Below are 20,988 nucleotides of genomic sequence, written 5' to 3'. Positions count from 1 at the left end.
TTGGTTCGAAGAACGTTTAGATAAATCAAAGTCTAAAGCTATTCCTAAATATTCGTTGTGGTGTACCTTAATACCATATAACTTTCCGGCCTTCTAAATCATTCTTTAACATTAAAGGTAGGTTCGCCAGTAATGTTAATGAGAAACATTGATCATACTCTTAGATTATGCAATGGAACTAGGTTAGTGGTAACTAAATTAGCTAACCATGTGGTTGAAGGAAGCATATTGGCATGTCCGAATGCTAGAACTAAGGTCAGGTCCAGGTAACTAAATTAGCTAACCATGTGGTTGAAGGAAGCATATTGGCATGTCCGAATGCTAGAACTAAGGTCAGGTCCGAATGCTAGAACTAAGGTTTTAATTGCTAGAATGACTATAACCCCATTAGACCCAAGATTACCTTTCAAGTTCAACACAAGACAATTTCCCCTAATGTTGTCATACGCAATGATTATCAACCAGAGTCAAGGACAAACACTTTCCAATGTGGGATTGATTATAAAGAAACCTATTTTTGTCCATGGTCAATTATATGTAGCTGCTTCAAGAATAAGCCAACCAGACAGACTTCAAATTTTAGTTTGTAATGAATCAAAACAAAATTGTAATTCTACTACTAACGTAGATTACAAAGAGATTTTCAATAATTTGTAATTTTTGTAATTAACGATATTATCTTCTCTTATTGCTTTTAAACAATAATTCATCTTATCTTTACTTATTCTATTATTTTATTTAACCGTACTAACGTAGATTACCTATCTTACTTTCCATTTTAGTCTGTCCCAAAATACTGTCAACTTTCCAAAATTGAGCATCACTATTGTTCTCTTTTTCCCAAATTACCCCTATGAATTTATTCAATACCCCAATTTATTCTCCTGTTTTTCCAATTTATCCCATACTTAAGGCCGGCGTCGAACCCTTTCCATCTCAACACCTCCAGCGTCACGTTCGTCGGCGTCCCACACTGGGTATGAACCAAACCGTCGTTTCAGAGTTGTTCCGACAAGGAGGACAGTCGCCGACGTCCCACACTGTGTTCGTTGAGGAGTAGCTTTCCCTGCTTGAGATCTCTGTGTGGCAGAAATCAATGGCGCTGACCATGCTCAAATTTCATCAAAACTCCATTCTCATTTTTTTGGGGAAAAAAAACCAAAGTTGCAAACATATAAAGGTCTCAAATGAGAGCAGAAGTTTGGCGATGCAGATATTCAATATCTTCAATAAAATGAAAGGATTCAATAGATCTGCATTTTCGCATCTCTTCTCGGCTCACTATTCATGTGCTAAATCCTCTACGAAATTAAGCAATGCAGATCTTCAGTATTTTCCCATGAGTATGGAGATGTTGATCTCAAAATTTTCATGGAAGAAAGAATTTTAAAATTCTTGTTTGGAAAGAAAACTACTCCGTAAAACCAAAGAAATATGAACAACTTCTAGTGGGTTTTCTTGAGTGGTTGGCGAGAGAAAAAAAGAGGGGCAAAATTGGAAGGCAAATAAATTTTACTTTGCTCCCTTAAATTTCGTGCAAAAAGGAAATCGGACAATGAATACGGGACTGAGGGAGTATTAGTCCGTGCATCTTCAACTACTAGTTGCAATAAAATCCTCAATTTCTAAAATCTAGTTTCTTGTTATCTTGTACACTGAGAACGGCGTCGTTCGGGAATTTTGTTTTTTCGCTTTAAACTATAAACCCTAAGCCGTGATTTCTGAAATACAGATTTACACGCATATACATACTCGCAGCGCTGTGTGCGTATACCGGTCTGCGAAAGATGGGGGCGCAGGTTGAAGAAGACGGAGACGGATTGAAGAAACTAGAGTATCTCTCTCTTGTTTCGAAGGTGTGCTCGGAGCTGGAGACGCATATAGGCGTCGGAGACAAGGTTCTGGCGGAGTTCATCACGGATATGGGCCGGAACTGCGAAACCGTGGAGGAGTTCGATGAAAAGCTGAAGGAGAGCGGCGCCGAGATGCCGGATTACTTCGTTCGGACGCTGCTCACGATAATCCACGCAATTCTTCCTCCGAAGCCCAAGTCTGAGTCCGAGAAGGATTCAAAGAGGACCGATAAAGGTGAAAAGTTTTCTGCTTTGAAAATCAAGGATGATAGGGACAGGATTAAGGAGTTGGAGAGGGAGATTGAGGTCGAAGCAAAGAAGAACCGGGGAAAAGATGAGGAAGAAGATAGGCGGGACAGAGATGATAGACGAGATAGGAGAAGAGAGAGGGATGGAGATGATAGAAGAGATAGGGATAGAGACAGTAGAAGAGATAGGAATAGAGATGATAGACGAGAAAGGGATAGGGGTGATAGAAGAGAAAGGGGCAATGATGCTGAATATCGAAGTCATGACAGGGACAGGGATAATAGATATGAAAGGAGGAAAAGAAGAGATTCTGATGAAGATAGGGATGATGATAGAAAGAATGCGATGTATAGATCGGAGGAACCTGAATTGTATAGAGTGTACAAGGGGAGAGTCTCCAGGGTAATGGACACAGGTTGTTTTGTTCAGCTGGATGAGTGCAGAGGGAAGGAAGGATTAGTTCATGTTTCACAGATGGCAACTCGGAGGGTTTCAAATGCAAAAGATTTGGTGAAGAGGGATCAGGAGGTATACGTGAAGGTAATTTCAGTGAGTGGGCAGAAATTGAGTTTGTCCATGAGGGATGTTGATCAGAATACTGGAAAGGATTTGCTACCACTGAAGAAGAGCTTAGATGATGATGATTTGAGGGAAAATCCATCTGGGGGAAATATGGAGGGGACTAGGACGAGAATTGGGCTTTCAGGGATTCGGATCACAGAGGATGATGTTGTTGTCCCATCAAGAAGGCCATTGAAGAGAATGAGTTCGCCAGAGAGGTGGGAGGCAAAACAACTCATGGCTTCAGGTGTCTTAAGTGTTAAGGAGTGTCCTATGTTTGATGAAGAAGGGGATGGACTGTTGTATCAGGAAGAAGGTGCTGAAGAGGAGCTTGAGATTGAGTTGAATGAAGATGAACCACCTTTCTTGCAAGGCCAGAGTCGGTACTCAGTTGATATGTCTCCTGTGAAAATTTTTAAAAACCCTGAGGGTTCCTTGAGTCGAGCAGCTGCACTCCAATCTGCTTTGATAAAGGAGAGGAGAGAAGTAAGGGAGCAACAACAAAGAACAATGCTTGATTCCATCCCTAAAGATCTAAATAGGCCATGGGAGGATCCAATGCCTGAGACAGGTGAGAGGCATCTGGCCCAAGAGCTGAGGGGTGTTGGTTTGTCAGCCTATGATATGCCAGAGTGGAAGAAAGATGCTTATGGTAAAGCACTTACTTTTGGACAGAGGTCAAAGCTTTCCATTCAGGAGCAGAGGCAGAGTCTACCCATTTACAAGCTGAAGAAGGAATTGGTTCAAGCTGTACATGATAACCAGGTCTTGGTTGTCATTGGAGAGACAGGTTCAGGCAAGACAACACAGGTGACACAGTATCTAGCTGAGGCAGGATATACTACAAGAGGTAAAATTGGATGTACTCAACCACGTAGAGTGGCCGCAATGTCAGTGGCAAAGAGGGTTGCCGAGGAGTTTGGTTGCCGGTTAGGGGAAGAAGTTGGTTACGCCATTCGTTTTGAGGATTGTACTGGGCCAGAGACTGTGATAAAGTATATGACAGATGGTATGCTGTTGAGGGAGATACTGGTGGACGAGAGTTTGTCTCAGTATTCTGTTATAATGCTTGATGAAGCTCATGAGAGAACCATTCATACTGATGTTCTCTTTGGTCTCTTGAAGCAATTAGTTAAGAGAAGACCAGACCTTCGGTTGATCGTCACATCTGCAACTTTAGATGCAGAGAAGTTTTCTGGATACTTTTTCAACTGTAACATCTTTACTATCCCAGGGAGAACCTTTCCAGTGGAGATACTTTACACCAAGCAGCCAGAGAGTGACTATCTTGATGCAGCTTTGATAACAGTCTTACAGATTCACTTAACAGAACCTGAAGGTGATATCCTTCTTTTCTTGACTGGTCAGGAAGAGATTGATTATGCTTGCCAGTGTCTTTATGAGAGGATGAAAGGTCTGGGTAAGAATGTTCCTGAATTGATAATCTTACCTGTTTATAGTGCCCTGCCTAGTGAAATGCAGTCTAGAATCTTTGAGCCTGCCCCTCCAGGGAAGAGAAAAGTAGTTGTTGCTTATGTTATAGATCCAGGTTTTGCTAAGCAAAATGTATATAATCCAAAACAGGGGCTTGATTCATTGGTCATAACGCCTATATCACAAGCCTCAGCGAAGCAAAGAGCTGGGCGTGCTGGACGAACGGGACCAGGAAAGTGTTATCGTCTTTATACAGAGAGTGCGTTTCACAATGAAATGTCTCCTACATCAATCCCTGAAATTCAGCGTATTAACCTTGGGATGACAGTGCTTAATATGAAAGCTATGGGTATTAATGATCTTTTGTCCTTTGATTTCATGGATCCTCCTTCTCCTCAAGCACTAATATCCGCCATGGAGCAGCTGTTCACTCTAGGAGCTCTTGATGAAGAGGGGCTCTTGACAAAGTTGGGTAGGAAAATGGCTGAATTTCCTCTAGAACCTCCATTGTCCAAAATGCTCCTCGCCAGTGTAGACCTTGGATGCAGTGATGAGATTTTGACCATCATTGCAATGATTCAGACGGGTAATATTTTTTACCGACCTCGGGAGAAACAAGCACAAGCTGATCAGAAAAGGGCAAAATTCTTTCAGCCAGAGGGTGATCATCTCACCCTGCTTGCAGTTTATGAAGCATGGAAAGCCAAAAATTTTTCTGGACCCTGGTGCTTTGAAAACTTTGTACAATCGCGGTCTTTGAGGCGGGCTCAGGATGTCAGAAAACAGCTCCTTTCCATCATGGACAAGTAATCTTCCTTCCTTCATATTATATATGGTTTTTAATAAGATTTTCATTGCTTAATATGATACTAATTCCTTTTGCTTATCAAACCGTGTTCATTTTAGGTACAAACTGGATGTTGTGTGTGCTGGAAAAAATTTTACGAAGATAAGGAAGGCCATAGCTGCAGGTTTCTTTTTCCATGCTGCTAGGAAGGATCCACAAGAAGGGTATAGAACCCTGGTTGAGAACCAGCCAGTATATATACATCCTAGTAGTGCTCTATTCCAAAGGCAGCCAGATTGGGTTATTTATCATGAGCTTGTGATGACAACAAAGGAATATATGCGTGAGGTCACAGTGATTGATCCCAAGTGGCTTGTAGAGCTGGCACCGCGGTTTTTCAAAGTGGCTGACCCAACTAAATTAAGCAAACGCAAGAGACAGGAGCGCATTGAGCCTCTTTATGACAGATATCACGAGCCTAATTCTTGGCGGTTGAGTAAAAGGCGTGCTTGATATGTTCTTCAACAATGCACTTACTATTTTGGAGGATTTTACCATGTGTTCACACAGTGCTCAATGTATCTTGCCATTATAAGGGAGGCATTGAGACATGGGAACAATTCAAAAGGATGTATTCCTTTATGCAAATGGGAGCTACTAATGTTAAGGTAGTCCATTTCTTACTGTTTTTCTGTACTTCACTCGCTCCATTCTGCTTTTCTGATTTCGTTTTCCATTTGTTTGTTTCCACATGCAATTGTTGGTTAGCCTACCTACTGAGAGAAGACCCCGAGGATATACTTGTGTTGATTACATTTGCTATGTATTCGCTTAAAACATTGTGGCATTACAGGAGAGTGTCAGTTCACAGCATATAATCACCCATTACCTCTAGAAAACACAAAAAAGAAAAAGATCTTTCTCTCTTATGCAGATGCTCTCAAAGCGCAACTTATATGGTGGTTAAGAATGCCCATGTCAAAATGTGGAGCTTTTCATTCCCTTTTCTTGTTGCTTCCTTTGTTTAAATGATTGTTGATGGGTTTGAATGAACTGAGTAAAGAAATTATTCCCAAAGTTGGCCTGCCTTTTTTGGGTGTTGGATTGATCCCTTCACTAAGCATGTTTATAGATAATAATTTCAAGATTGGTCTCTGAAGTGAAAAAAAGATTATGCTAAATGATATTACATTCTTTCTACTTGGCTACTTTCCAGTTTCCAAACAAAAATATATGTACACAATTTCCCTGTAATACTAATTTACATAGCCAACCTCTCAGCATTAGGCAGCAGTATTCTAGTATTCAAAACCTCAAGACTTGCAGCATAAATACACAATATGAGAGCTGTGTCCTCAAGCCCAGGAGTGATTATTCCTCGAGATTCACCTCGTCATTTTCATCCTACAGATATTGAAAAGATCATCATAATAAGAGGGACATACAGTCAAAACTTCATCCTAGATATTGAAAATAGGATATAAAAGGTCAGAACTGTGATCAGGTAGGAAAATAAGTTGAAGGCCTAGGATAGGAGGTTATTGAATCAAAGAAAGATACTCCTCCTTACATATGATATCAAAATATCCATTGCTCTCACATGAAAAGTAGGAAAACCGAGTGGGCAAATAGAAAGTACAAAATCGTTATTAATAATGATTCAGGTTACTGATTCCCGACCCAGACCTTACTAACAATCTAACATGAAAAATGAAATCATGGAACAGACTAGCGTTTAGAAATGAACCCCACACCCACAGTATGAACCATATATATTTTTGAGATGGATGAGAAGCTTTAAGTTTTAACTTTTAAGGGGAAATGGAAAAGGGGTTTTAGTGCCTGGAATGCATAAATAAACAGATTTGTGATCAATTTATAGCGGCTCAAAGAATGAGACCTAACACAATAAATACTATAGAAAATTATCCTGGAAATAAAGAAGAGTTACAACAACATTAAGTACCTCCCTTCTTTGAAGTTCTATTGAACGTGCCAATGCCTGCCTCCTTGTTAGAAGATTTTTAGGTCTGAATTCACTGGGTCGCTGATAATTCTTGCCTCGATAGAGGATAATTGCATGGCCTCGAGTAGTTTTGTCAATAGATACTAGAACCCCACCACTTTCAGCCTCAAGGCTAATTGCTAAATGTTTCACTTGTGAAAAGGTTTTTCGTTCTACATTGATTTTTACCAACTCCCGGTACTTCCAGTGTAAATGAATGTTTTGTATGGTGCCATCAAAAACCTCTCGCCTCCCTGAATACAAAACAAAACAAAACAAAATTGAGTGATGTATTCTACCCTTGAAAGCAAACTAGATGGCTGCAGCAGTACTCTGTTACCTAGAACCAAAAAAGGTTTCATGCTCAGACCCATTTTACGGAATAAAAACCTCTCTTCAGAAGTTAACGTTTCCAAATCAGTTGGCAGCTCAGCTGGTTCCAGATTCTTCTGCAACTTTTGTAAAGCCCTCTCCGCCTTTTTCACTTTCCTATTTGCCTGCAGACATCAGAAAGTATTAAAAACAGTTCACTGGTATTCTAAGGTAACCTACTCATTTAAGCAACAGCAACTTACAAGAGCCAGCTTGTGTTCAAGAAATCTGATCAGAGTAGCATGCCTAGCTTCAGCTGAATCTTTCATCATTTTCTCCATCTCTTGATTACTGGGTGGGTTAGCCCAGCGTGAAGTTGCTGCTATGGTCTCAGCAAGGGTTCCTGCAACAAATGGCCTTTTAGCAGCCGTATGGTTTGAAACAATAGAGGTTGCTGCTGCCTGTCGTGCTTGTTCTTCCTGTTCTTGTTGAAGAGTATTCCGTGTCTCTGCTTCTTTTAACGCTTCTGTAACAGCAGGTGCCAAGAAGTCATTACCCCTATAAAAGACTATATAGTCCTTATTGCGAGATAAGAGTGTTCCTCCAGTCAACACCTGATGAACAAGTTAATCAATCATCAGCAAGAAATGGATCTTGAAGACATTTTTCCAACTGATAAATCCTAGAAAAATAGATAACTTCAATTTTTTTTTTAAACAAAAAGGAAAAAAGTTATTGCTTCATTTTAATTCTCTCTCTCTCTCTCTTCCTCACCACTTCTCATGATATCTGTATCTATGCAGGTCTTATTTGTAAGGGGAGTTGAATTTCAGATTAACCTTGAGTTCTTCTGCCATCCTTTCATTGCATGTATTATGCACACCACGTTTGATGGCAATCTTTGCAATAGCGTTTCTTTCCCATAGCTTCACCATTGCAGCAGCCAGACCTTGCAGCTCTCGGTTTCTTCCTGATGGATTATGCAAAATAAAATGTGTTAACAAGCTAAAAGGAGGATAATTCATGCCCTTAATGTTTGTTTCTGAGGTAAAGGGAAAAAAATTCTAGGCATACCAAGCGCAAAATGTGGGGGCATCCCTCGCGCTGTCCTGCGAAAGTATGTCATTTCTCTGTCTCTTAAATTCTGTCTAACATCATAAGGGAGACGTCTGAAAGGAGGTTTATATCCAGGAATAACAGCAGGCAATAAATCTGCATCCACGGGAAGAGGATAACGACCATTCCAATCTTCAAAACGCGGGCCGAGCTCATCCAAAAGAAGATTGAGCTCACTTAAATCCATCTTTTCTTCTTCTGTTAGACCATTCGAATAAGACTTTGATGTTCCATCTACTCCATTCAAATATTTAATTCCACTATTATCCACCAAATCTCGAGACGATTCTAATGTATCCAAATTAGCTTGATTTTGTTTAACAAATGATTTTACACAATCAAATGCATATGATAGTCCTCTGTATATCACTATTGAACTGCCTGATCTCCAAATCACCAATCCTCCTGTTTTAGCGTGACCAATTGGAAAGCATAACCAAAACATTCATATTATAATAAGAAACAAAGGAAAAAGAAAGTTCCAAACCAATAGAGTCCTAGTGAGTTCTCAACAGCAAACAACAAAATAATCAATATTTGACTATGCAAGTCATAAGGAAGAAACAACAAAAAATTTTAACATTAATTTAAGTTATAAATTGCAAAATAAAACTGGAAACACTGCACTACAAATGAGCATTTACCTCAAGCATCTCATGTGTCCTCTTCATGTTATGTGACTGAGGACCTTCAAACTTCAATTTCACAATCTCATCCTCCTTCCATTTCTCATGAATAGAATCCACCAATGCCTGTGTTATACCAGCTGCTCCAACCTTTATTCTTTCGTACATCCTCAAAGCCACATTTCTAAGTCTCTTCAGCTCAAGCTCAGGTACTGATTTCTCTGCTACCTGTGTATTGCTCATTCCTAGCTTCTCTTTCCCTACATATTTATTGCCTCCTTCCCAAGGCAATCTCAACAAATCATTAGGATCATTAAAGCCCCTAACATTGACAGAGTTGTTAAAAACCTTAGATGAGTTCTCTTTTAAGTAGGTGCCTTTGTAAGTCTGAAATCCTTCAAGTTTAACTTCATCTTCACTTTCACCATCAAAATTGGGTTCTTGAACAGTGCTAGAGAAATTCCCACTAAAGGGAAAGCCTTGAACCAATGTTTCACTTTTTTGTGAAATAATACCATTTGAGGTAAAATTTGCATCAAACTTATCAGTTTCAACCACTTCAGAATCAGAACTCACCTCTTCAACTAAGGCTTTCAGGTCTTGAAAACGACTATCAGAATCAGAATCAGAATCACCATTTTCGAAAGTCTCAATAAATCCACTAACATTTATCCTTTCCTTCTCAGTGTCTTCTAAAATTCTAGCATCAGAACTAAACAAATGTTCTCTGGGCAGGGCTCCATGAGCCCAGGGAGGAAGCTTTACCTCAATTCTTGAATTACTACTACTCACTGAGTCACTAACTTCTACTTTTTCTTTTTCATTTTCAGTTCCATTCGCAAAACATTGCAGCCCAGGCTCTGAAATTTCTTCGACTGTTAGCTCCGATTTTTGTTCTTGCCAAGGGAAGTTTTGTCTCGAGGAAGTGGGTTTTACAGACCATTTTTCTTGAATTTTTTCTAGGAAGCTTGGCCTAGGCTTTCTCTTCTTCCTTGTGGGAGTAGTGTATCTTATTTCAGAGTGGGTTGTTTGAGAAGAACAGTAGAGTTTGAACCTTAGAGTTCTGACACTTGTAGGAGAATGGGTTGGTAAGAGTGGATTGTGAAGGTAGAGATGTTGTGAAGGAGAAAGAAAATTCAGCGGCGATGGATAAGCAGCCATGGCTGCCAGGCTGATTTCTTTTTGAGATTTTTCTAAACGGGGTATGGATCGGGTCGGGCCGTAAGCGAGGATCTATGCGTGGTTGGGTCTCATTAGGCCTGAATTAATCCAGAAAAACGAGATAAATGAAAACAAAAAAATTAATTCCATTTCCGGTATTAGATTTATAGGTGTCAAATCATTTTAGTCATTCTTTTTTAGAACATTTATTTTTTGTCCTAATATTATTATGGCATGATCATTTTTTGTCCTCCGTCAACAAAATTGGTGAAATATTATTAAATATAAGATCATTTTGATCATTTTTTATATAAAGTGGGTTAACTCGATATATTTTTATTTTTAATTTTTTTCAAAAAATTCATAATTGAAGACTTAAATGCCCTTATATTTTACGAAATTTAAACGGTCTGTTGATGGAGGACCAAAAATGGTCATTCCACAATAATAATAGGACTAGGACTAGGACTAAAAATAGAATTAACTCAAAGAAAAAAGAAAAAAAAATAAGAGGAGGGCGAGGAAACCTCTTTAGAAATAGGGGTGTTAATTCAGTTAATCGAACCGTCGAATTAATCAAGCTTTTTAAAGTTTTAAGTTAATCGAATTGAATTTTTATTACCAAATTAATTGAATCAATATTTCGGTTAATCGATCGATTAACCAACCGAAGTTTTTTAACTAAACTTTTAAATCCTTAAAATTATAAATAAAGATTAATATTATCAATTACATCAATACCTATAATAATAATCTATAAGAAAATATAAAAAATAATATAATTAGGGACGGATTCAGAAAATCATTTGAGTGGTGGCGAAGTTTAAATGACTTTAAAAATGTCAATGACAAAATATCAAATAGTCATAACAATAGAATGTTTTTGATAGATTTGATAGTTAGGGTCGAAGTCAAAAATATACTTGAGTGGTGAAAATGCGAAAATATTTATGACAAAATATGAAACATAATTAATTAGATAAAATAAATTGAATAACACTATATTCATAAATACTTTTAAATTTTAATTTCTTTTAATTAGATCAACTTTAAGTTTTTCTAAATTAGTTTGAATACAATGACATATAATATATACTTGTATACTATATTAATTAAATGTTTCATAACAAGTAGACTAAAAAAATATTTAATTTGTTAATTAAACTACTATTTTCACCTATGCGTTGCACGGAATTGATTTGCTATAATATTTTACAAGCATTTGGATCAATATACAATTATATAAACTATAACAATAAATATTACATAGTGCAATTGATGAAATTGGTTGGATCAATTATGTTATCTGATGTTATCCTTCCTTGAATTCGATCAAATAATTGCCCAATTACTCGTGCTATGCATAGACAAATTTTTTATTATATATTTAGATAATAAAATTAAAGATAGAAATTATAAACAATTCTAATAGTTGAAAGTATTCATTTATTTGATTATTAGATTAGTGCAAAAATATCACTCAATTAATTGAATAATATATGACTCGTTTCTCTACAATTATCCTAAAAAAATCAATATGTAATATGATTTATATAATTGTATTATTACTAAAATAAATATGAAAAATGAGAAATAATAATTATTAGGAAATTATACTAATATCTGTGCAATTATATTTGTATACCTTAAGTATATTCATTTTCACAATATAACGTTTACTTTTTTCCTTTTTCTTTATTTTATTCTCATAGGCCATGTTTGGTAAATAATTAGCCTATCAGCCAATTTTGGCTTATTTAAACACTATTAGTTGTTTGGTTAATAAACTTTTTGTAACTCCAAAATACTAAAATTCAAAAGGCTACTCAAAGCAGCCTTTTCAATTAGCTTTTTGAGAAAAGAAATTATACCAAACAGCTATTAGCTAACAGCTTTATCAAACAACTTTCTACAATCAACCAATATTATCAACTAATCATACCTTCTAACCCAAACAGCCAATCCAATCAGCCAACGACCATTTACCAAACAGGGCCATAGTATTATATCTTAAGTATGTGTGTGTGTGTGTATTATCAAAAAATTAATTGTAATAATTATAAAAAATCTAACTATCCATGTATAATTGTAATTATACTATTATTATGGTAATTATTAGTTTAATTATCATAATAATAAGTCCATATATTAGTATAATTATTAGAAGCAATGTCGTAGTATTACGTATTTAGTACGGAGTACAAAGTACCTTTTAATATGTTTTCTTATTAATAATTTTATATAATAAAAACGTTCCACAAAAATATTTTTATTTGCTATTATTTTAAATTTTAGGAACTCACATTTTTTTTTTTGAAAAGTAACTCAGAAATTTTTATTAAAACAAATGTGCAATACAATTAGGAATAGAAGAAATCCAAACAAAAAGACCAAGTTGAGAACAAGCAGTCCTAGCTAACTCATGAGCAAGCTTATTCACTAATCTAGGAATAAAACCAATGGACACTACTTCAAAGTGTCTTTGAATTGCCTTACAATCTTCAATAACGCAGCCAGTGTATGATAAATTCATAGAAGGCCCATTAAAAAGACTAAACACCATATGGCAGTCAGACAAAACCATAACCTTTAAACATCCACGATCCTTAGCCCAAGATAGAGCTTCCTTAACCTCCATAGCTTCAGCAAGATGAATATCATTGTGACACCAGAAGGAACCATTTTTAGCATCAATAAATCCACCTTCACCATCTGTGATTATCACACCAAAGTAAGCATATTCAGAGTTGGGGAAAACTGTAACATCAACATGAAATGTCAACAACCCTTCATGAGCAGACAAAGAATTACTCACATGTGAAGAATGCCCAACATTAGCATCGTCAATGATCCCCATTTGCTATCAGCATGCTACGTAATTATTAATCTCAACGGAAATATGTGTAGATTGCCAAGCCTTGCTACTCCATATCAAATCATTACGACCCCTCCAAACAGCCTAGCAAGTCGCAACACATCTTAATACTACCTCCAGATGTCCTGAATAGATAACCTTACCCAACCATAACATAAAATCACCATTAATAATAGCCGATCGAGCAATACCAACCCAAAGAGGTGTAACCTGAGGACATTCAAATAACAAATGCTGCATTGTCTCAGCCTCCTAGTTACAAAGAGGACATGCAAGATCAACAGACACCCCCCATGGTTAAGAGCACTCATAGTGGGAATGACATTACGACCACAACGCCATAGGAAGTTACGGATGTTCGGCGGGATTTTTAAACACTACAACTTACGCCAAACACCGCTTGACGCCACCTCCAAATCATGCATACCAGACTGCATCCGATAGCCTTGCTTAACAGAATAGCATCCTCGAAGATCTCCTCTCCAACACCATTTATCCTCATAGTTTAAAGATATAGGAATCTGGACAATAAGCTCAACGTCACGCTGCTCAAACAAAGCATTCAACTTAGTAATGTCCCAATCATTTGTAAGAGGGTGTATTAGCTCACTCACCAGAAGGTGTTCATCATGATCAATAAGCGGGGAAGTGATAAAAGGGTTTGCTTTGTCTGGAAGCCACGACTGCTTCCAAATTGCGGTAGAATGACCATTTCCAATTCTCCTAAAACAACCTTTCCTTAGTATGTCTTGTCCCGCCATTATGGACCTCCAGCAGAAACTCGGATTTGTACCCATACTGACTTCCAAGAAGTCAGATTTTGGATAATACCGTGCTTTATACAACCTTCCGGCCAATGAATTAGGAGTTGTAAGCAAACGCCAGCCTTGTTTCACCAATAATGCCACATTGAACTTATGAAGATTTTTAAAACCCAAGCCTCCAGCAGACCTCGGAGCACACATCCGATCCCAAGCCATCCACCTAATACCTCCCCCACTTCCTCCACCACTAGTCAACCAAAACTTGTTCATCAACCGTTCCAACCGCTCACACATAGATAAAGGGAGAAAATAAATACTCATAGTATAAGTCGGGAGTGCTTGAGCAACACTCTTGAGTAATACCTCCTTTCCAGCTCTAGAAAGTATCTTCTTACACCATCCTCCAAGCTGGTGCTTAAGTTTAGCTTCAATGAATGAAAAAACTTCTCGTTTATTTCGACCTACACCCATCGATAGTCCAAGATACTGACCAATGTTACTGGCTTGTTGGACATTGAACACAACTGCCACACTATACCTCATAGTCTCCACAGTATTTCTGCTAAATACAACACAAGACTTGCCATAATTAACGGATTGACCAAACATGCGCTCATAATTAACCAGGCACCCCTTAATCGATTCAGCTTCTTGGACTGTAGCTTTGAAAAATAATAAGCTATTGTCGGCAAAAAAGAGGTGTGAAATACCAGGAGCCCCCCTTACCACAATACAAGGAGAAACCTGCCTTTTCCGAACAACTCCCGATAGTAAATGGGAAAGACGCCCTCTGCGCACAAAATAAACAGGTAAGGCGACAAAGGGTCACCTTGTGGCAAACCACATGAAGGAATAACATAATTCGTCAGGTCCCCATTAATACCAACCTTAAACCGAACTGTAGTAACACACCGCATAACAAGCTCAATAAAACCAGTATTAAGCCCCATACGTCTCACAATAACCTTCAAGAACTGCCACTCCATTTTGTCATACGCTTTAGCCATGTCCAATTTTAAAGCACACCAACCATCTCTCCCTTCTCTTTTTCGATTAAAATAGTGAATGACCTCTAAAGCCACTAATACATTATCTGTAATTAAACGGCTAAGAATAAACGCACTTTGCATATCCGAGATAACATGCCCAAGGACCCATTTCAACCGGTTTGCCAGCATCTTGGAAAAAATCTTACACGTAACATTGCATAGGGCAATTGGCCGGGGGTCTGCCATAGTCACCGGAATTGTCTTCTTTGGAATGAGTGTTATGATGGCATCATTCATACCGACCGGGAACTCCCCTCCAATAATACAACCAATAATAAAATTAGCAATGTCCGGACCAATTTCATTCCAAAAGTGCTGATAGAAAGCCGGGCTAAACCCATCCGGCCTTGGAGATTTATCCGGAGCCATCGAAAATAACGCCTTTTTCACGTCATCAACTGTGTACGGCTGCATCAACAAATCATTATCCAAATCAAAAATCCTTGGCATAAAATCATCCAATAATCCTTCCATATAACTGCCTTTTGATGTAAAGATAGTCTCAAAGTATTTCGCAGCTACCTCTACTAATTCAACTCCTTCACGCTACTGCCCAGAATCATCCTTCAGTTTCTGAACCCAATTCTTGCGCTTTCTAGCTGACGCATAGAGGTGATAAAACTTAGTATTCCTGTCACCACTTAAGAGCCAATGTTGTTTAGCTCTCTGGCGCCAATAAGTATTTAGGCTATCGTAAAGATCCCGAAGTTTTGCATCAAGATTACGAAACATAGCTAGTCCATTCACATCACCTCTTTCACGCAGACTGTTTAGGCATCTGTGGATATTCTCAATCTCACTCTGCGTGCGTTTAGCAAATCCACCACCACAATGTTTAAGGGCCACACCGCAATGATCCAGCCTTCTAGTGAGAATTCACCTGCCGAGGAGTTCCATGATTCAAGTACTGTATCCTTGCAACCACTTTCTTTTAGCTAGGCATTTTCAAATAAGAAGGACCTACGTCTCCTTGCATGTTTTGGTCCTTCAAACTCAACAAAAATCGTAGTATGATCTGAGGTCAGAATATCATAATTTTGGACCGAAGCCTGAGGGAACAAACTACACTAGTCAACCCCCGCCATAGCTCTGTCTAAGCGCTCTTCAACCCAGTTATCCGTTCCTTTACCACGTTCCCATGTGTACCTCCTTCCACACATCCTAAGGTCGAATAAACCACAGTCCTCTAGTGCAGAATTAAACCCGTCAAACAAGGATGTAGGATGAGGATGAATACCACGTTTCTCATCTGGGGATGAGAGGTCATTAAATAGGAACTCACATTTGAAAACAAATGTTTTCGATTATAGAAAATAAGATATTAATATCCACCATGAAATTGGGGTGATACAAAAGCATAGCTATAAGATTTCAGAGTTATTTTTTTTTTTCAAATAAAGGTAATTTTAATTTTTTTCTTCAAATAAAGGGTAATATGTTAATCTTATTTTTCAAATAATTATAGATTTTACGTTATTATGTTGACATCTTATGTAATTTAAATGTAGAATTGTAGTAGGAATAGAATTTGTATTACCATATTTTAAATATTATGTTGTAGGGAAGTATATATGTACTATAATATTACGGTTATTAATTTTAATATAGATTTGTATTACGGATAGGAAAGTACGTAGGGAATAATATATTATATTAGGAATCGTATTATCATATTTTAATGTACAATTATAGTACAAATAGAAATTGTATTACCATATTTTGCAATATTACGCAAACCTTAATAGTATAGGAGTGTTTTAGGCGGGAAGTTAAAATGGAAGATTTTGTTTTTATTAATAGTATAGATTATTCATAAAAAAGTAGACTATAAAATATTCAATATATCTTGTGGAGGATTGAATGAGATAAAATAAACAAGAGAAGCTAAACTTGGAGGGTGTGGTTGAGTGGAAGGGACTCAATCATCCTTAACCAAAAAAGAAACAAGAAAAAACAAGAGAAGTTAAGAATATCATCGTGAATATTATAAGTAAAAATAATGTACATTATTTTTTAAAATAATGTACATTACGTGTTAGGATAATATACATAATGTGTTAAAATAATGTACATTAAATGTTAGAATAATGAAACATATGAGCTAATATAATGTACATTATGTTTTAAAATAATATACATTTTTTTGTAAATCCACCAGGTCTTTCTTCGTCTGTTTAACGGTCTGGGTCCACCCGCATTCGCTCCGAGAAGCACGGGAGTTGGCCCATGGGGAATCGTCACTTGTGGGAATCGAACCCGGGTTCTCACTTGTCATTTGAGCTACCCCATTGGGTTTAAAATAATATACATTATGCTATAGAATAACGTACATTATGTTTTAAAATAATGTACGTTATGAGTTATTGTTGCAGATGGGCGTACGAAAAAATGAAACAAAGCAAAATGACGTCGTTTTTGGACCGTGGTCCACACAGATGTGTGGACCACAATCCACGCAATAACCATTGTCTACCTATGACACTCACCCAGTCGAATCGTCGGAAAGTACGGAATTAGAGGCCGAATAGATATTCTCACAAAGTTCATATAGTTCAACTGAAGAAGATACAAATGACTATTTTTCATTGAACTTTGAGTCATTTCAAGAAACACATGAAACGCGTTTTGAAGATAAGCAACAACATGGAAAAAGGGTTGACGATTCTGAAATTCTTTATTACCATGTTCTAGTTTCATTTAATACCGGCTATGGTCAACAGGACAACGATGAATCAAAGTTGTCGTACGACTCAACAACAATTGTGCTCAAGGCTGGAATAGTTTTCACGAGGTTTGACAAGCTAAAAAATGTTGTGACCATATACCATATCCGACATAAAAGGCTATTCAAAACAAAGCACAAGATTGGATTGTAGGGCGTTGCTCTTGATACTGGACACATTTCTGAAAGCCCTAAAGTTTATTTAAAGGTAAATTTGGTGAACTGTACTTGTAAATGCGGAAAGTGGAATATATATGGCATACCTTGCGCACATGCAATTGAAGCTTGTAATTTTCGCAGGGTTAGGTATAACTCATTGGTGCCGCGAGTCTTCACAATTGAATACTACAAAAAGAGTTAATGGAGGTGACTTCTATCCACCTACTTCAAATAATCAGTGGACTACTTCAAAAACATGTCTTCCTACGGTACACGCTACGCGTCGAGAACATCGAGGTCAATGACAAACACGTCGATTTCCCAATGAAATGGATTATGGCAATAATAATGGAAAATGTAATTATTGTAGGGCACGGACCCACACTTCAACACAATGTCCACGTTTAAATATTCAATAAATTATAATTCAATATCACATTGTCACTTAATATAATTTCAATTGTTTTTGGTAATATAAATATATATCAGACTTGTTTCAAACAAAGTATATAAACAAAGGATTTGGTTAAGTCATAATGTCACTTAATATAATTTCAATTATTTTTGGTAATATAAATATATATTAGACTTATTTTAAACAAAGTATATAAACAAAGGAATTGGTTAATTTAAGTCATAATGTCACTTAATATAATTTCAATTGTTTTTGGTAATATAAATATATATCAAACTTGTTTCAAACAAAGTATATAAACAAAAGAATTGGTTAAGTCATAATGTAAATAAAAAAAAAAGAAATTAAAAGAAACACAAAAAAATAAAGATAATAATAATTTAAAGTCAAATATGTGTCTTTTGAGTCTTCGCATCGTCTGACTACTTAGGAAAAAATACTTTGTTGTTTTTTTTGTACAAGCATGGAGAATTAATCGTGAGACATAGGAAAATGCGGGGTATTTATAATTTAGAAGTAACATGCATCCCAGTAGGGGTGTGCATTCGGTTAACCGAAATTTTAAAACCTTTAACCGTTAATCGAACCGAAGTTTCTGTTACCGAATTAATCGAACCGAAATTTTTTTTCGGTTAATCGGTTGGTTAACCGACCGATTAACTGAACTTTTTAAACCTAAAATATAAAATTCTAAAAATAACACCTAAAATAATAAATCCAATTAAAATAAAATACAAATCATCCATAACTTCAAATATTCAAACATCCATAACTTCAAATCTTCAATCCAATTAGTATTTAGTATTTATATTTAATTATTTATCTATATATAAAAATTCGGTTTACTGTTCGGTTAACCGACCTTTCAAACCGAATTAACCGTTAACCGAAGTTTCAAGATTCCTTTAACCATTAACCGAACCGAATTTTTCGATTTGGTTAATGGTTAACCGAAAATTTTCAGTTCGGTCGGTTAACCGAAAAATTTCGGTAAATTGCACACCCCTACATCACAGGGAGCCATGTTACTTATAAATTATCACACCGTCTTGGTTAATAATATCATATTTTCATGTACACACCACCCACAAGCATGGGGAATTAATCGTGAGACATAGGGATTACCGCACCCTCTTGCCAGCTTTACAATAATAGGGCAAGTTATTCAAGACGTTATCATATGGAGTGAAATTGAACTGCAAAAAAAAAAAAATCAATGTCGCGATGTTAAAATTTTATTTATGTTATGATAATGTTAATATCTATTATAATTGTAAAATATAAACATAACATCAAAGTGACTCACTTTGCTTGCACTAACTTGATCCAATTGGTCGTGATAAACTCGTACCACGTATTCGGGGACAGAACGCTATGAATACGGGCAATTCCACCTATGTTTTAAAATAGAACAATAAGTATTTCACATACAATATAAATTCATAAATTTAATCGCACTTTGCAACTAACCTTGCTGCAAGTGGCAAATCTTCAAGCATTTCTTGAGGCAAAACGCATTGTGGCATAACTATAGACCGTCTCTCCCATGTCCAATTTTGAACCAACAATAAGCATCCGCATACGGTCGAAGTTTCGTGATGAGCCCCTCTGCACAACGCCCTGTACAGGTACGCTAAAGTTGTCGATCCCTAATGGCATTGACCGCACACTTCAAAAGCACTAATTAATTCTAACAAAAATAATTTCATATCTTTCTTCGCTGTTTCGTGGAATACAAATTCTCCTAATAAGTGAAAGATAAGTATCCGCGTGGCATTTTGCACCTCAAGATCTTAGCTGCTCTCCATGAGTTGTGGAACATTGAGTACTACTGTAGAAAAAATCTTACTAGTTGTAAGAAATTCTTCTAAAGGTTGAATTGCAAACAATTCGGCAAATATAGCATAAAAATGCACTCCCCTGATGACATTAATAATAATATTCCAAACTAATACATCTTAAAAAAATATAACATGGCCTCGATGAGGCCATGTTGTGTGAATATAGGTTTAAAAAAACATAGAAAATGCCAAACTACATTTTATAACTTTATATACCTCATTCCCAGACTTTGGGATGTAATTTAGAACTTTTAGCATTCTGGAGTATAACTAATCTACAAGTCAGATACTACCATCACATAAGCTTATTTAACATTCCATTTATTCTTAAATACTACTATAGGGTCATATTAAGTTATAACCACAAAACAATGATTATACAAGGCTTACATTATTCAGACACATAAGAAAAACTTAGCAAGTTTAGAGCTTGCCTCTGTTGTTTCTGTCAGTTTGAAGTAAGAAGTGCAAATGCAGCTTCTAATTGAGCAAGGATTTTGATTTGTAAACACATCACCAATCAATATCACCTGAGCACAAAAAATGTGCTAAAAAGAAGAAAGAAACAGAGGTTGTTTTCATTTCACTACAACAAACATATAAAGTTTAACGGCAATGAGATGAACTGTAACTTTATTGCTCGCATTGGTATGCTTCGTCATCCGTTCATCCTATTCAATCATCAAAAATATATCCAGAGGCTTTTCTTGGCCGCTCTCATTTTTCACCATTATTACAATAGAAACGAACAAGACACAGACTTTACAGGGAATTATAGGGAAGCAAGAAACCAATAAATACCCAAAAAAAATAAGTGAGACAATTGTAGACAGGGTTGAGAGGAAATACACGGCCGCCGGTTTCCTCCTCACACATCGCCGTCCACCGTAGACCACCAAACGCCGTCGTCTGCCTAACACAATGCCGCGTCCACCGCCCAAACAGACGTCGTTCTACTACTTTGTATCTTTCTTCTCCCAAATGGATGGCCGAACGTAAAAAGTGGAAGGGAGAAGGAATACGATAATTAAAATTCTAAAATAATTAGGGTTTTACCTA

The 20,988-nt window shown here is 36.8% G+C and overlaps 3 protein-coding genes across 5 annotated transcripts; 1 reads left to right on the top strand and 2 right to left on the bottom strand.

The window, feature by feature from the left end:
* Positions 1-1,569: 1,569 nt before the first annotated feature.
* LOC116019878 (probable pre-mRNA-splicing factor ATP-dependent RNA helicase DEAH5) lies at positions 1,570-8,619 on the top strand. 3 transcript variants are annotated; one of them, XR_004098775.1, is made up of 3 exons: positions 1,570-4,903; positions 5,004-5,552; positions 8,005-8,619. XR_004098775.1 is itself a non-coding variant. In XM_031260239.1 (2 exons), the coding sequence occupies exons 1-2, from the start codon at positions 1,788-1,790 to the stop codon at positions 5,395-5,397; spliced, it is 3,510 nt and encodes a 1,169-aa protein (XP_031116099.1). In that variant the 5' UTR covers positions 1,570-1,787; the 3' UTR covers positions 5,398-6,000. The 3 variants fall into 3 exon arrangements, 1 of the variants encoding a protein (XP_031116099.1); XR_004098774.1 differs by lacking the exon at positions 8,005-8,619 and adding an exon at positions 5,653-6,084; XM_031260239.1 differs by lacking the exon at positions 8,005-8,619 and having other exon boundaries at positions 5,004-6,000.
* LOC116019879 (CRM-domain containing factor CFM3, chloroplastic/mitochondrial-like) lies at positions 6,707-10,119 on the bottom strand. The gene is made up of 6 exons (XM_031260240.1): positions 8,962-10,119; positions 8,276-8,732; positions 8,041-8,171; positions 7,465-7,815; positions 7,230-7,386; positions 6,707-7,143 (listed from the first exon to the last, which is right to left on the bottom strand). Exons 1-6 carry the CDS (start codon positions 10,102-10,104, stop codon positions 6,800-6,802), a joined length of 2,583 nt encoding a protein of 860 aa, XP_031116100.1. The 5' UTR covers positions 10,105-10,119; the 3' UTR covers positions 6,707-6,799.
* Positions 10,120-13,356: 3,237 nt separating this feature from the next.
* On the bottom strand, positions 13,357-15,266 carry LOC116020230. The gene is made up of 2 exons (XM_031260716.1): positions 14,488-15,266; positions 13,357-14,302 (listed from the first exon to the last, which is right to left on the bottom strand). The coding sequence occupies exons 1-2, from the start codon at positions 15,264-15,266 to the stop codon at positions 13,357-13,359; spliced, it is 1,725 nt and encodes a 574-aa protein (XP_031116576.1).
* Between the last annotated feature and the right edge of the window lie 5,722 nt (positions 15,267-20,988).

Source organism: Ipomoea triloba, chromosome 5 (genome assembly GCF_003576645.1).
Source record: "Ipomoea triloba cultivar NCNSP0323 chromosome 5, ASM357664v1".
Classification (NCBI taxonomy): Eukaryota; Viridiplantae; Streptophyta; class Magnoliopsida; order Solanales; family Convolvulaceae; genus Ipomoea; species Ipomoea triloba.
The sequence above is the reverse complement of the archived record's forward strand: the minus strand, read 5'-3'. Positions and strand labels throughout refer to the sequence as shown.